We start from the raw sequence: 15559 nt of genomic DNA on the forward strand, positions 1-15559 counted from the left end.
CATCATCCACACACACTATAACCATCATCCACACACACTATAACCAGCATCCACACACACCATAACCATCATCCACACACACTATAACCATCATCCACACACATCATAACCATCATCCACACACATCATAACCATCATCCACACACACTATAACCATCATCCACACACATCATAACCATCATCCACACACACTATAACCAGCATCCACACACACCATAACCATCATCCACACACATCATAACCATCATCCACACACACTATAACCAGCATCCACACACATCATAACCGGTATCCACACACACCATAACCATCATCCACACACTATAACCAGCATCCACACACACCATAACCAGCATCCACACACACCATAACCATCATCCACACACTATAACCAGCATCCACACACATCATAACCAGCATCCACACACACTATAACCAGCATCCACACACATCATAACCATCATCCACACACATCATAACCAGCATCCACACACACCATAACCATCATCCACACACACTATAACCAGCATCCACACACATCATAACCAACATCCACACACACCATAACCAGCATCCACACACATCATAACCAACATCCACACACATCATACCAGCATCCACACACATCATAACCATCATCCACACACATCATAACCAGCATCCACACACATCATAACCAGCATCCACACACACCATAACCAGCATCCACACACATCATAACCATCATCCACACACATCATAACCAACATCCACACACACCATAACCAGCATCCACATACACCATAACCAACATCCACACACACCATAACCATCATCCACACACATCATAACCAGCATCCACACACACCATAACCAGCATCCACACACATCATAACCATCATCCACACACATCATAACCAACATCCACACACACCATAACCAGCATCCACATACACCATAACCAGCATCCACACACACCATAACCAGCATCCACACACATCATAACCATCATCCACACACATCATAACCAACATCCACACACACCATAACCAGCATCCACATACACCATAACCAACATCCACACACACCATAACCAGCATCCACATACACCATAACCAACATCCACACACACCATAACCATCATCCACACACATCATAACCAACATCCACACACACCATAACCATCATCCACACACACCATAACCATCATCCACACACACCATAACCAACATCCACACACACCATAACAAAGATCCACACACACCATAACAAACATCCACACACACCATAACCAGCATCCACACACACCATAACCATCATCCACACACATCATAACAAACATCCACACACACCATAACCAGCATCCACACACATCATAACCAACATCCACACACACCATAACCAGCATCCACACACACCATAACAAACATCCACACACACCATAACCAGCATCCATACACAATTAAATCTGATTAAAAAAGAATAAAAAAACAAAGATGTAAATTCCATTGACATAACAATGTCTTGTTTATATCTGTATATAAATTAAAATACACCATGTATTTCATCATACAATACATTCACAAACAAATATTGCACATAACCTGTTTGGCACCAAACAAAGCAATGATTGATAAAATCTTCCCCTATTGTGTACAACAGAAATCAGAAACTGGGGAGATATAATGGAATATTAAATTATCCTCATTCAATCTTGATGATGGAGAGAAAATAAACAAACTTTTATCTACATTAAAACTGACATAATTTGTGTTGTTTGGTGTTTTATTGATGTTATATATGTATATACAACACAGGAAAATCAGTTAAAAATGTCAAGTTTTGCTATGTAAAGATATTATTTACCAGCTTTCCAATCACACTTAAGGGAGTAGTGTGATATCATACAAATCCTATAAGGCTTTTAACATTAGTGTCAATAATTACCAAAATACTTAATTTTTCAAACCAACAGTTCTAAGGGGGAATAACTCTTGTGAGTGTGACATTAAAAACAGACGGAACAAGTAACTATTACAAGAAGTGAACTGGTATTTTATAACCGAATCTGATTAAAATGAAGATCTCACATTGGCTGGTAAGGGGTCATGTTCAGATGACCTCAATGCTTACAATACAACTTGATATTTTAGGCAAACAAAACTCATCTCTTGTATGCCTGTTTGGTAGCGTGTTAAAATAGGAGGTTAAAAACGGGCAATTGCAGCAGTGTTGAAAATAATGAAAGCATCACTTCATTTCCTTCCGAGGTATTTATGATAATGGAAACGAAAGCCACAAGTGATGCACACAATAAACACAGTGTTTATAATAAGGCAGTTTGTGATGGATGCAGCCATCTTGGTGTGGATGAGACTCAGGAAAATCAGTTATTATCTATTTAATAATGATCAGCCATGATAAATGCCTAGGAGCAACATGCTCTGCTAACATTTTACCAGGCATGTTTTGATTTGTTGGTTTAAAGGTCATCTGAATGTGACCCCTTACAGTCCAATGCAAGACCTTCATAATGTAGTGTACAATGTATTTTAATCAGATTGGTTTATGACTAATACAACCAAACATTTTCCAAGAGTTTAACTCGATTTGAGGATCTTAAGGGTGATACCATTCACCCCTCAGCATAAAGGGTGATACCATTCACCCCTAAGCATAAAGGTTGATACCATTCACCCCTCAGCATAAAGGGTGATACCATTCACCCCTCAGCATAAAGGGTGATACCATTCACCCCTCAGCATAAAGTCGAATACCATTCACCACTCAGAATAAAGGGTGATACCATTCACCCCTCAGCATAAAAGGTGATACCATTCACCCCTCAGCATAAAGTCGAATACCATTCACCACTCAGCATAAAGGGTGATACCATTCACCCCTCAGCATAAAGGGTGATACCATTCACCCCTCAGCATAAAGGGTGATACCATTCACCCCTCAGCATAAAGGGTGATACCATTCACCCCTCAGCATAAAGTCGAATACCATTCACCACTCAGAATAAAGGGTGATACCATTCACCCCTCAGCATAAAAGGTGATACCATTCACCCCTCAGCAAAAAGTCTAATACCATTCACCTCATCAGCATAAAAGTAGGATTCATTTATACACTGCCAACATTGAGAGTCTGATTTTTTTCTAAATCTGGAATGATCATTCTTATTCTGTACAGCTGTCCAGTATGTAAAAGCACATATTTTTATCACAACTCATCATCACCTTTAATTCTGTAATTACATTATTCATTCATTAAATCAAACAGCAAGTAATTGCGTAATCTTTTCTTCAGGTTGTACACATTCATTAAACAAATGACCAAGATAGAAAATAAATTTCCAGAATTGTGGAATGATTTTAGCACAATGACCAGATCAGTTAATCCCTACATCAGGAATCTGATATGACATATGACTTGATGAGAAGATCTGATCCATTCAATAATCCCTGGGTATTGGGTATTTTTCACTTTAAATGAAATCAAAAGTAAAATGTTCTTGCTTTTGTAATCAATAAAATCAATATATCTGTTGCCACTTGGATTATTATCCTAGCGATGACAATGTTGATCATTTCACAAATCCAATTCGACTCTAACCCCCTTGCCCCTGTCCAAAAGAAACTACTGGTGCCGTACCAGACAATTCGACCCTAACCCCATTGCCCCTGTCCAAAAGAAACTATTGGTGCAGTACCAGACAATTCGACCCTAACCCCATTGCCCCTGTCCAAAAGAAACTATTGGTGCCGTGACCAGGTTAGCTCATTTGTGCCACTTCAGTAAAGATTCCCTTTGGTTTAGGTTTTAGTTGATCATCTTCTCCGACTGTGTCCTGTACCATCTGAAATGGATGCGTAAAATGAACGTGCTGGTATCATAATCATTTTAATGTAAATATATAATATGTACAAATACCAAATAAATTTTTAGGCGGTAACAAGACTTATGCTTATTTAAACAAATTTAGATGATAATTATCAAATCCATGTAAAATCACTGAGGTTATTGATATTTTAAGATCAAACCAAGTTTCAATCCTGCAAATTATCAATGATATGCAGAAAGGTTTTTACATTGGTAATAGTTTAATAAAGCTTTCATTCTACAGGTAATGTAGTTGATAAATGGACATTTAACCCTAACAAAGAAATGCAAATTAAGATAATGTTTGCTCTGAACTTTGATGTAAACAGAAACAGCATGAAACTGCAAATTACTGACAAGACACTCTACCAAACTGCTGGACTCTAGATCAGTAAAAGTGGAGCCTGACAGTCAACAGTTTCATTGTAGCTGACTCAGTTGTGAATTAGAAAAATACCTGTCTTGCTTCCACACGACTCATATCACCGCGCCCCATCAGGAGACTAATCAGCTGTTCTGTACGGATGTCAGGGTGTTTAACCGTCAGACCCTGTAACAGAGAATCAAACAAAATAATCAGACAGTTCTAACCATGTCAACTATCCAATCTGGATGTCTACATTGAAACCTCTGACTGTAAGTGTCAGGGATCCAACACGTCTCCTCTGACTGTAAGTGTCAGGGATCCAGTGTGTATCCTCTGACTGTAAGTGTCAGGGATCCAGTGTGTACCCTCTGACTATAAGTGTCAGGGATCCAGTGTGTATCCTCTGTCTGTGAGTGTCAGGGATCCAGTGTGTAACCTCTGACTGTAAGTGTCAGGGATCCAGTGTGTAACCTCTGACTGTAAGTGTCAGGGATCCAGTGTGTATCCTCTGACTGTAAGTGTCAGGGATCCAGTGTGTATCCTGACTGTAAGTGTCAGGGATCCAACATGTCTCCTCTGACTGTAAGTGTCAGGGATCCAGTTTGTATCCTGACTGTAAGTGTCAGGGATTCAGTGTGTATCCTTTGACAGTAAGTGTCAGGGATCCAGTGTGTATCCTTTGACAGTAAGTGTCAGGGATCCAGTGTGTAACCTCTGACTGTAAGTGTCAGGGATCCAGTGTGTAACCTCTGACTGTAAGTGTCAGGGATCCAGTGTGTAACCTCTGACTGTAAGTGTCAGGGATCCAGTGTGTAACCTCTGACTGTAAGTGTCAGGGATCCAGTGTGTATCCTCTGACTGTAAGTGTCAGGGATCCAGTGTGTATCCTGACTGTAAGTGTCAGGGATCCAACATGTCTCCTCTGACTGTAAGTGTCAAGGATCCAGTTTGTATCCTCTGACTGTAAGTGTCAGGGATCCATTGTGTATCCTGACTGTAAGTGTCAGAGGTCCAGTGTGTATCCTCTGACTGTAAGTATCAGGGATCCAGTGTGTATCCTGACTGTAAGTGTCAGAGATCCAGTGTGTATCCTGACTGTAAGTGTCAGGGATCCAGTGTGTAACCTCTGACTGTAAGTGTCAGGGATCCAGTGTGTAACCTCTGACTGTAAGTGTCAGGGATCCAGTGTGTAACCTCTGACTGTAAGTGTCAGGGATCCAGTGTGTATCCTCTGACTGTAAGTGTCAGGGATCCAGTGTGTATCCTGACTGTAAGTGTCAGGGATCCAACATGTCTCCTCTGACTGTAAGTGTCAGGGATCCAGTTTGTATCCTCTGACTGTAAGTGTCAAGGATCCATTGTGTATCCTGACTGTAAGTGTCAGGGGTCCAGTGTGTATCCTCTGACTGTAAGTATCAGGGATCCAGTGTGTATCCTGACTGTAAGTGTCAGAGATCCAGTGTGTATCCTGACTGTAAGTGTCAGGGATCCAGTGTGTATCCTGACTGTAAGTGTCAGGGATCCAGTGTGTATCCTCTGAATGTAAGTGTCAGGGATCCAGTGTGTATCCTGACTGTAAGTGTCAGGGATCCAGTGTGTCCTCTGACTGTAAGTGTCAGGGATCCAGTGTGTATCCTCTGACTGTAAGTATCAGTGATCCAGTGTGTATCCTGACTGTAAGTGTCAGGGATCCAGTGTGTATCCTGACTGTAAGTGTCAGGGATCCAGTGTGTATCCTCTGACTGTAAGTGTCAGGGATCCAGTGTGTACCCTCTGACTGTAAGTGTCAGGGATCCAGTGTGTATCCTGACTGTAAGTGTCAGGGATCCAGTGTGTATCCTCTGACTGTAAGTGTCAGGGATCCAGTGTGTATCCTCTGACTGTAAGTGTCAGGGATCCAGTGTGTACCCTCTGACTGTAAGTGTCAGGGATCCAGTGTGTAACCTCTGACTGTAAGTGTCAGGGATCCAGTGTGTATCCTCTGACTGTAAGTGTCAGGGATCCAGTGTGTACCTCTGACTGTAAGTGTCAGGGATCCAGTGTGTATCCTCTGACTGTAAGTGTCAGGGATCCAGCGTGTATCCTCTGACTGTAAGTGTCAGGGATCCAGTGTGTATCCTCTGACTGTAAGTGTCAGGGATCCAGTGTGTATCCTCTGACTGTAAGTGTTAGGGATCCAGTGTGTATCCTCTGACTGTAAGTGTCAGGGATCCAGTGTGTAACCTCTGACTGTAAGAGTCAGGAATGGGTTATTATTATTAACTATTAATACAACTTATATGAATTTCTATTTGATCTGCAATAAATGTAGACAGGTTTATTATCAAACATTGATAAATTGCCAAATAAATGTTTTTCCACTTTTTCCTTTGATCTAGTCTTAAAGGAGATCTTTTATCTCAACGTTTGTAGAAGAAAATCTTATATTAAAAAATTAAAATCAAATATTTTCAACAGCCTTATTTAAGCAAATTCAGTTGATGATCTCTTACTGTTATTTCAAGTTGCATCATTGAGGTATCTCGGAGTTTCCACACTTCAGCCAACAATTTCAGAGGTCCAAAATCTGTTTCCCCCTGAAAAGTAAACGTTTGTCATGTGATAAACAACCTCAAAACTTTGCATATATTTTTGAAAAATTTGATAAACATGTCATATACATCAAACTGACAGAAACGAATATGAAATATTTAAGTAAGTTTGTGAATTTATTCAATTAATATACATGTATATAGTATGAATCTAATTGATTTAAAAACTCTACACCTCTATTTATCAAAAGATAAAAACATAATACAAAAGCTTTATTCTTACTGCTTTTAAGTTCCCGTATTCTTTAAAAAGCTCTTTCAACTTATCAGCTTCCGAACATATTTTGTCAGCGACAGGTTTACGCTCGGAATAGTTCTTCAGCTGTAGCTTCCTGAGATAAATGAAATATAATTACTCACAATTTCATTTTATGTTCAAATACTTAACATCATCACTGTTCGACAAATTTCTATAAATAGAAAAGGCAACCTTGACCTTTGAACCCCAAAATGCCAACTCATTAAAAGGTATTCTCTTCGTCTAGTTTGATTAAAATTCTTTATGAAATAAAGTTGCTAGTATGTTGTCACTGACTGGGTTGTTTAGAGTGTAACAAATGTCATTGAATGAATTTTTTTTCTACAAATAGTAATGGTGACCTTGACCTTTGAACCCTAAAACATGAATGTATCCATGTTATTATCATGTTTTTCACATTAGTATAAAGTGTTATTGAAATCACCATAGAAACAAAATTACTGAGAATTGACAAATACTTAGAACAGGACGGATGTAGGCACCATTATATTCCTGTGACCCTTTCCGTTCTTGCGAAGGAAACGTGTAGATACCTGAATCTATTAATTTTCTAAATTTTCTTCAGGCAGGTTTCAGAGCTAAACACAACAAACATTCCAAGCCTTACTGTGAGATGCCACTTCAAGACTTAAAAATGTCTGTACGACATGAATGTCTCCTCCCTGCCAATTAGTACATGTATCAGTATTTAAGCTAATCACAGCATGAAAAGCCAACTCAACACTGCAGATGTTTCAGTTTATTAATGATTCATATACATTATTTACAGAAAACTGTAGTTGACCGGTTTCACCCCCTAGGGGGCGCTTCATCAGGGTCATTCTGTGATTATTATATTATAGTTAGCCAATCTCCCTGCATACTGTTTGGCATCCACTTCAGGTGTAGAAAATCACTGATAAACATCATTTATATACAACCGACATTGGCTCGGGATCACTTTTATTTAATATTTGACCTATAAATAGTAACTCTCAGCTTGACCTAAAGGTCATTCACACTTGGTTTTACTTACTTATTTATCTATTTATTTGAGCAGGTTATACGTCAACAATTACGACCTTTCGGTCTTTCAGCGGATTTTACTTACTTGGAGAGTATTGCTTTAATGTACTCTCGTAGCAATCTGCGTCGGGCTTCGACAACAAGCCCCACACTAAAGGGCTCCTTGAGGTGAACAAAGTCTCCGCTATAGTCCGCCCAAGTGGCGTAGATGATATCCACACAGTGAGACCCCTGACACCTAAAACACAAAGTAAACAACCTAGTGTTTTAGAAAACCTAGCAATACATACTTGTTTTATGTTATGTCACAAAATAAAAGCAAAATTCATGCTTGATAAGTTTAATGAATAAGACTGGATCTTATAATAAAGAAAAATTACAGTGGATTTACCAAATTTTTCATGTACTTATCAGTTTTTTCAGTGATCAATGATTGCTGACAGAAATTTATCTTGTCTGACACTTCAGTAAATCTCCCTATGGTCTGTATATGTAAAAAGCATGTATATAAAGATATAATAATGATTCAGAAAGGGAGACAACAGGACGAAACAGGACTGAGACGGGACAGAGACGGGACAGGACTGAGATGGGACAGGGACGGCACATGGATGACACAGGACGAGACAGGACAGGGACGAGACAGGACAGGGATGGAACAGGACAGGGATGGAACAGGACGTACAGGGACTAAACGCGATGGGACGCTGATGGGAAAGGACAGGGAGGAGACAGGGACGAGACAGGGACTGGACGGGACAGGGACGGAACAGGACAGGGATGGAACAGGACGTACAGGAACCAAACGTGATGGGACACTGATGGGAAAGGACAGGGAGGAGACAGGGACGAGACAGGGACGAGACAGGGACTGGACGGGACAAGGACGGAACAGGACAGGGATGGAACAGGATGTACAGGAACCAAACGTGATGGGACGCTGACGGGACAGGACAGAGACATGACAGGGACGAGACAGGGGCGAGACAGGGACAGGGATGAACAGGACATACAGGAACCAAACGTGATGGGATGCTGACGGGACAGGACAGGGACATGACAGGGACGAGACAGGGACAGGGACGGAACAGGACAGGGATGGACAGGACGTATAGGGACCAAACGTGATGGGATGCTGACGAGACAGGACAGGGACGAGACAGATCAGGGATGGAACAGGACAGGGATGGAGCAGGACATACATGGAACAAACGTGATGGGACGCTGACAGGACAGGACAGGGACATGACAGGGACGAGACAGGGACAGGGACGGAACAGGACAGGGATGGAACAGGACGTATAGGACCAAACGTGATGGGATGCTGACGAGACAGGACAGGGACGAGACAGGACAGGGATGGAACAGGACAGGGATGGAACAGGATGTATAGGACCAAACGTGATGGGATGCTGATGAGACAGGACAGGGACGAGACAGGACAGGGATGGAACAGGACATATAGGGACCAAACGTGATGGGACGCTGACGAGACAGGACAGGGACGAGACAGGAATGAGACAGGGACTAAACGGGACAGGGATGGAACAGGACAGGGATGGAGCAGGAAGTACAGGGACCAAACGTAATGGGACGCTGACGAGACAGGACAGGGACGAGACAGGAACGAGACAGGGATGAGACAGGGACTGGCCAGGACATGACAGGGATGAGACAGGGACTAGACGAGACAGGGACAGAACAGGACAGGGAGGAGACAGGAATGAGACACTGACAGGACAGGACAGGGAAGAGACAGGAATGTGACAGGGACTGGACGAGACAAGGATGGAACAGGACAGGGATGAGATGGGATTGAATTCTGATGGGACAGGACAGGGATGGGACAGGACAGAACATGGATCTTTCAGAGTGTCAAACAAGTCCCCTAAATTTCCTTTACTTTCAAAAGGACATGGTCCTATCTAGGATCCAGCCAGTTACTTACCAAGATTTGGTGAGTAGCTCGTCAATACATTTACTGTTTCGCAAGTCAATCCACACCTCATCCAGCAGTATATTACACCTGCAACATATTGTTCACTGATAAATGTTACCTTAAATATCCTGTCAATTTAATAACTTAGTTTTTGTCTAATTTTAGTGGCACAAAGATGGAACTGATGAGTTTATTACTGTGTGAAAAGTCCAGAGTAATTTTGGGTCTGATTGTAGTAGCCGTTGGTTTGTTATCTATAGTGTCCGAGACTCATATTATGTACATTTTCTAAATGTTTCCCTTGGAAATATAATCAAGGATAAGGCGAGCCAGTTAATTTATCAACAAGAGTCACAAAATATAATTTCACTGTAAATAGCCTGATCCTGTCGAATCAGAGATAAAGTGTTCAGTGTCCCCATGGGCTTATCATATGATAAATATTATCATGTTACTTATCACACTACTCAAACCTGTTACAACTTCAGCCATCTCTTTAAAGCTTGAATCTCACACTAACCCAAGGTTTGTGATTTGTTTGAACCTGTCTGTCAGTAACTGAAATCTCACACTAACCCAAGGTGTGTGATTTGTTTGAACCTGTCTGTCAGTAACTGAAATCTCACACTAACCCAAGGTGTGTGATTTGTTTGAACCTGTCTGTCAGTAACTGAAATCTCACACTAACCCAAGGTGTGTGATTTGTTTGAACCTGTCTGTCAGTAACTGAAATCTCACACTAACCCAAGGTGTGTGATTTGTTTGAACCTGTCTGTCAGTAACTGAAATCTCACACTAACCCAAGGTGTGTGATTTGTTTGAACCTGTCTGTCAGTAACTGAAATCTCACACTAACCCAAGGTGTGTGATTTGTTTGAACCTGTCTGTCAGTAACTGAAATCTCACACTAACCCAAGGTGTGTGATTTGTTTGAACCTGTCTGTCAGTAACTGAAATCTCACACTAACCCAAGGTGTGTGATTTGTTTGAACCTGTCTGTCAGTAACTGAAATCTCACACTAACCCAAGGTGTGTGATTTGTTTGAACCTGTCTGTCAGTAACTGAAATCTCACACTAACCCAAGGTGTGTGATTTGTTTGAACCTGTCTGTCAGTAACTGAAATCTCACACTAACCCAAGGTGTGTGATTTGTTTGAACCTGTCTGTCAGTAACTGAAATCTCACACTAACCCAAGGTGTGTGATTTGTTTGAACCTGTCTGTCAGTAACTGAAATCTCACACTAACCCAAGGTGTGTGATTTGTTTGAACCTGTCTGTCAGTAACTGAAATCTCACACTAACCCAAGGTGTGTGATTTGTTTGAACCTGTCTGTCAGTAACTGAAATCTCACACTAACCCAAGGTTTCCGATTTGTTTGAACCTGTCTGTCAGTAACTGAAATCGATCTTTCCTGATGTTATCCTCTTCCTCCTCTAGTCGATCATCAAACTCCTCTTTCAGGTATCGCTTCCTCAGCTCCTTCATGTAGTCACAGAAGGCAATCGTGTTGTTGATATTGGCAATCTATGATCAGTTGGAGAAGAATCATAAACCAACATAATGTTTAATTCTAATATAAATAGTGCTATTGTCATATATATTTTGTTTTTCAAAAATCAAATATATTTAATGAAATTTTTACTTTAACCAGCATTGAAAATCTGTTAAACATGAAAGTTGGTTACTAATAGTTTTCCTGTAGCATGTGTTTGTGAGCTGACTTTATTGTTCCATGAACAGGAGCCCCCCACCCACTTACAATCAAGGACAGACTGAGCCCCCCCCCACTTACAATCAAGGACAGACTGAGCCCCCCCTCCCCTACTTACAATCAATGACAGACTGAGCCCCCCCACTAACAATAAATGACAGACTGAGCCCCCCACTAACAATAAATGACAGACTGAAGCCCCCCACTAACAATTACTGACAGACTGAAGCCCCCCACTAACAATAAATGACAGACTGAAGCCCCCCCCCCCACTAACAATAAATGACAGACTGAGCCCCCCACTAACAATAAATGACAGACTGAGCCCCCCCCACTAACAATCAATGACAGACTGAAGCCCCCCACTAACACTAAATGACAGACTGAGCCCCCCACTAACAATAAATGACAGACTGAAGCCCCCCACTAACAATAAATGACAGACTGAAGCCCCCCACTAACAATTACTGACAGACTGAAGCCCCCCCACTAACAATTACTGACAGACTGAAGCCCCCCCACTAACAATTACTGACAGACTGAAGCCCCCCACTAACAATTACTGACAGACTGAAGCCCCCCACTAACAATAAATGACAGACTGAAGCCCCCCCCCCACTAACAATAAATGACAGACTGAGCCCCCCACTAACAATAAATGACAGACTGAAGCCCCCCACTAACAATTACTGACAGACTGAAGCCCCCCACTAACAATAAATGACAGACTGAAGCCCCCCACTAACAATTACTGACAGACTGAAGCCCCCCACTAACAATTACTGACAGACTGAAGCCCCCCACTAACAATCAATGACAGACTGAGCCCCCTCCCACTAACAATCAATGACAGACTGAGCCCCCCACTAACAATAAATGACAGACTGAGCCCCCCACTAACAATTACTGACAGACTGAAGCCCCCTCCCACTAACAATAAATGACAGACTGAAGCCCTCCACTAACAATTACTGACAGACTGAAGCCCCCCACTAACAATTACTGACAGACTGAAGCCCCCCACTAACAATCAATGACAGACTGAGCCCCCTCCCACTAACAATCAATGACAGACTGAGCCCCCCACTAACAATAAATGACAGACTGAGCCCCCCCACTAACAATTACTGACAGACTGAAGCCCCCTCCCACTAACAATCAATGACAGACTGAGCCCCCCCCCACTAACAATCAATGACAGACTGAAGCCCCCCCCACTAACAATAAATGACAGACTGAAGCCCCCCACTAACAATTACTGACAGACTGAAGCCCCCCACTAACAATTACTGACAGACTGAAGCCCCCCACTAACAATTACTGACAGACTGAAGCCCCCCACTGACAATAAATGACAGACTGAGCCCCCCCACTAACAATAAATGACAGACTGAAGCCCCCCACTAACAATAAATGACAGACTGAGCCCCCCCCCCCCCCACTAACAATCAATGACAGACTGAAGCCCCCCACTAACAATAAATGACAGACTGAGCCCCCCACTAACAATAAATGACAGACTGAAGCCCCCCACTAACAATCAATGACAGACTGAAGCCCCCCACTAACAATTAATGTCAGACTGAGCCCCCCCACTAACAATCGATGACAGACTGAAGAAAGCAGGATTTAACTTGTTGCACCCAAATAAGACAGACAGTGAAACATTGAAATGAAATAAAAAGGCATTTGGGGCCATGAAAAGCATCAGGTTTAAGGGCATTGTTAAATTGAGCATTTGAGATATTCCAGTAAAAAATATAATTGACACGAGGACTCCCAAAATATTTACATTTTATCTATGGTTTAGTTTCATGCTTCTTAATGCCGAGTAAATTATCATATATATATTCTATGACTTGTACCCTTAAACAAAATGTGGCGACTGGAGTAGGATAGATGTTTTACTGGAATATACCCCTTATCTATTCCATCATTGAAAAAGCCATTTTACTACAAAATTTAAAAAAATCTATTGTCAAAAATAATGTAAAACGCTGTGTGAAACAAGCTTTAAGAAAATAATGAAAGGAAACATCAGAGATCAATATGATCACAAGTGTGAAAATCTATTGTAAACTATGTTTATATCACAACAATTGTGAAACCAGTTTTAAGCTTATATAAATCACTCTTGTTGGCCCGGATGGAATCACACAGGGTCTTACTGTGGGAGGAAACCGGAGTACCAAGGGAAACCCACATGGTCGGCCAGGTGACCCCATATTTTTTCACGACTGTTGGGGGAATCACACCCTGGATGCCTAGGTGAAAGGCGAGTGAGTAACCATTGCGCAACCTGACCACCAAATGACAATACCATGTCATTCTGAATGTAATTCTGAGATTGGAAACTGATTTTTTGACAGGAAACCTTGTTGTAAATCTTGGTATTCTAACAATGTGGACAAATTTTCATGAAAAATGATGTCAGGCGTAACCTTTGGGTTACAACTTATGACACCCACAAATCACAGAAATAATAGACATATTACCAAGTAGTGGATGAAAAACTTGGGCTCACTTCTGTCCATCAAATGTCTTTCCTTGTAGCTTTGAATTTCACCTGAAAAAACCAACATGGCAGTTTTACTATCCAACATTTCTCCAGTGATTGGTAGGCTCTGATGGTGATATCATGTAACAGCGTCTATTGTCTGATTGGCCGAAATCAATCACAAGCCATAGCAGCCATGTTATTTTGTTCTGTCAGGAGAATCAGATTAATCATTTCAATATTCCAACAACTGATCCTGATTCAACAATTCATGGAATTTATATCCCCCAGCTTTCCAAACGTATTGTGATTCAACAATTCATGGAATTTATATCCCCCAGCTTTCCAAACGTATTGTGATTCAACAATTCATGGAATTTATATCCCCCAGCTTTCCAAACGTATTGTGATTCAACAATTCATGGAATTTATATCCCCCAGCTTTCCAAACGTATTGTGATTCAACAATTCATGGAATTTATATCCCCCAGCTTTCCAAACGTATTGTGATTCAACAATTCATGGAATTTATATCCCCCAGCTTTCCAAACGTATTGTGATTCAACAAGCAAATTCATGGAATTTATATCCCCCACTTTCCAAACGTATTGTGATTCAACAGGCAAATTCATGGAATTTATATCCCCCACTTACCAAACATATTGTGATTCAACAGGCAAATTCATGGAATTTATATCCCCCACTTTCCAAACGTATTGTGATTCAACAGGCAAATTCATGGAATCTATATCCCCCACTTTCCAAACGTATTGTGATTCAACAGGCAAATTCATGGAATTTATATCCTCCACTTTCCAAACGTATTGTGATTCAACAAGCAAATTCATGGAATTTATATCCCCCACTTTCCAAACGTATTGTGATTCAACAAGCAAATTCATGGAATTTATATCCCACACTTTCCAAACGTATTGTGATTCAACAAGCAAATTCATGGAATTTATATCCCCACTTTCCAAACGTATTGTGATTCAACAGGCAAATTCATGGAATTTATATCCTCCACTTTCCAAACGTATTGTGATTCAACAAGCAAATTCATGGAATTTATATCCCCCAGCTTTCCAAACATATTGTGATTCAACAAGCAAATTCATGGAATTTATATCCCCCGCTTTCCAAACGTATTGTGATTCAACAAGCAAATTCATGGAATTTATATCCTCCACATTCCAAACGTATTGTGATTCAACAAGCAAATTCATGGAATTTATATCCTCCACTTTCCAAACGTATTGTGATTCAACAAGCAAATTCATGGAATTTATATCCTCCACTTTCCAAACGTATTGTGATTCA

General features: G+C 41.1%; 1 protein-coding gene across 1 annotated transcript in view; it reads right to left on the minus strand.

The window, feature by feature from the left end:
* Positions 1-1478: 1478 nt before the first annotated feature.
* The window catches only part of LOC132555833 (exocyst complex component 3-like), a 42477-nt gene continuing 28396 nt past the window's right edge, over positions 1479-15559 (minus strand). Inside the window, exons 17-24 of the mRNA XM_060220196.1 lie at positions 14238-14308; positions 11389-11555; positions 10038-10115; positions 8175-8327; positions 7049-7157; positions 6727-6810; positions 4325-4417; positions 1479-3844 (exon numbers count right to left, since the gene is read on the minus strand). Coding sequence (XP_060076179.1) covers positions 3761-3844; positions 4325-4417; positions 6727-6810; positions 7049-7157; positions 8175-8327; positions 10038-10115; positions 11389-11555; positions 14238-14308 — 839 coding nt within the window. The 3' untranslated portion in view covers positions 1479-3760. The remainder of the gene's footprint in view (positions 3845-4324; positions 4418-6726; positions 6811-7048; positions 7158-8174; positions 8328-10037; positions 10116-11388; positions 11556-14237; positions 14309-15559) is intronic.

Source organism: Ylistrum balloti, unplaced genomic scaffold (genome assembly GCF_031769215.1).
Source record: "Ylistrum balloti isolate Yb309-2 unplaced genomic scaffold, AGI_CSIRO_Ybal_v1 Utg369648, whole genome shotgun sequence".
Lineage (NCBI taxonomy): Eukaryota > Metazoa > Mollusca > Bivalvia > Pectinida > Pectinidae > Ylistrum > Ylistrum balloti.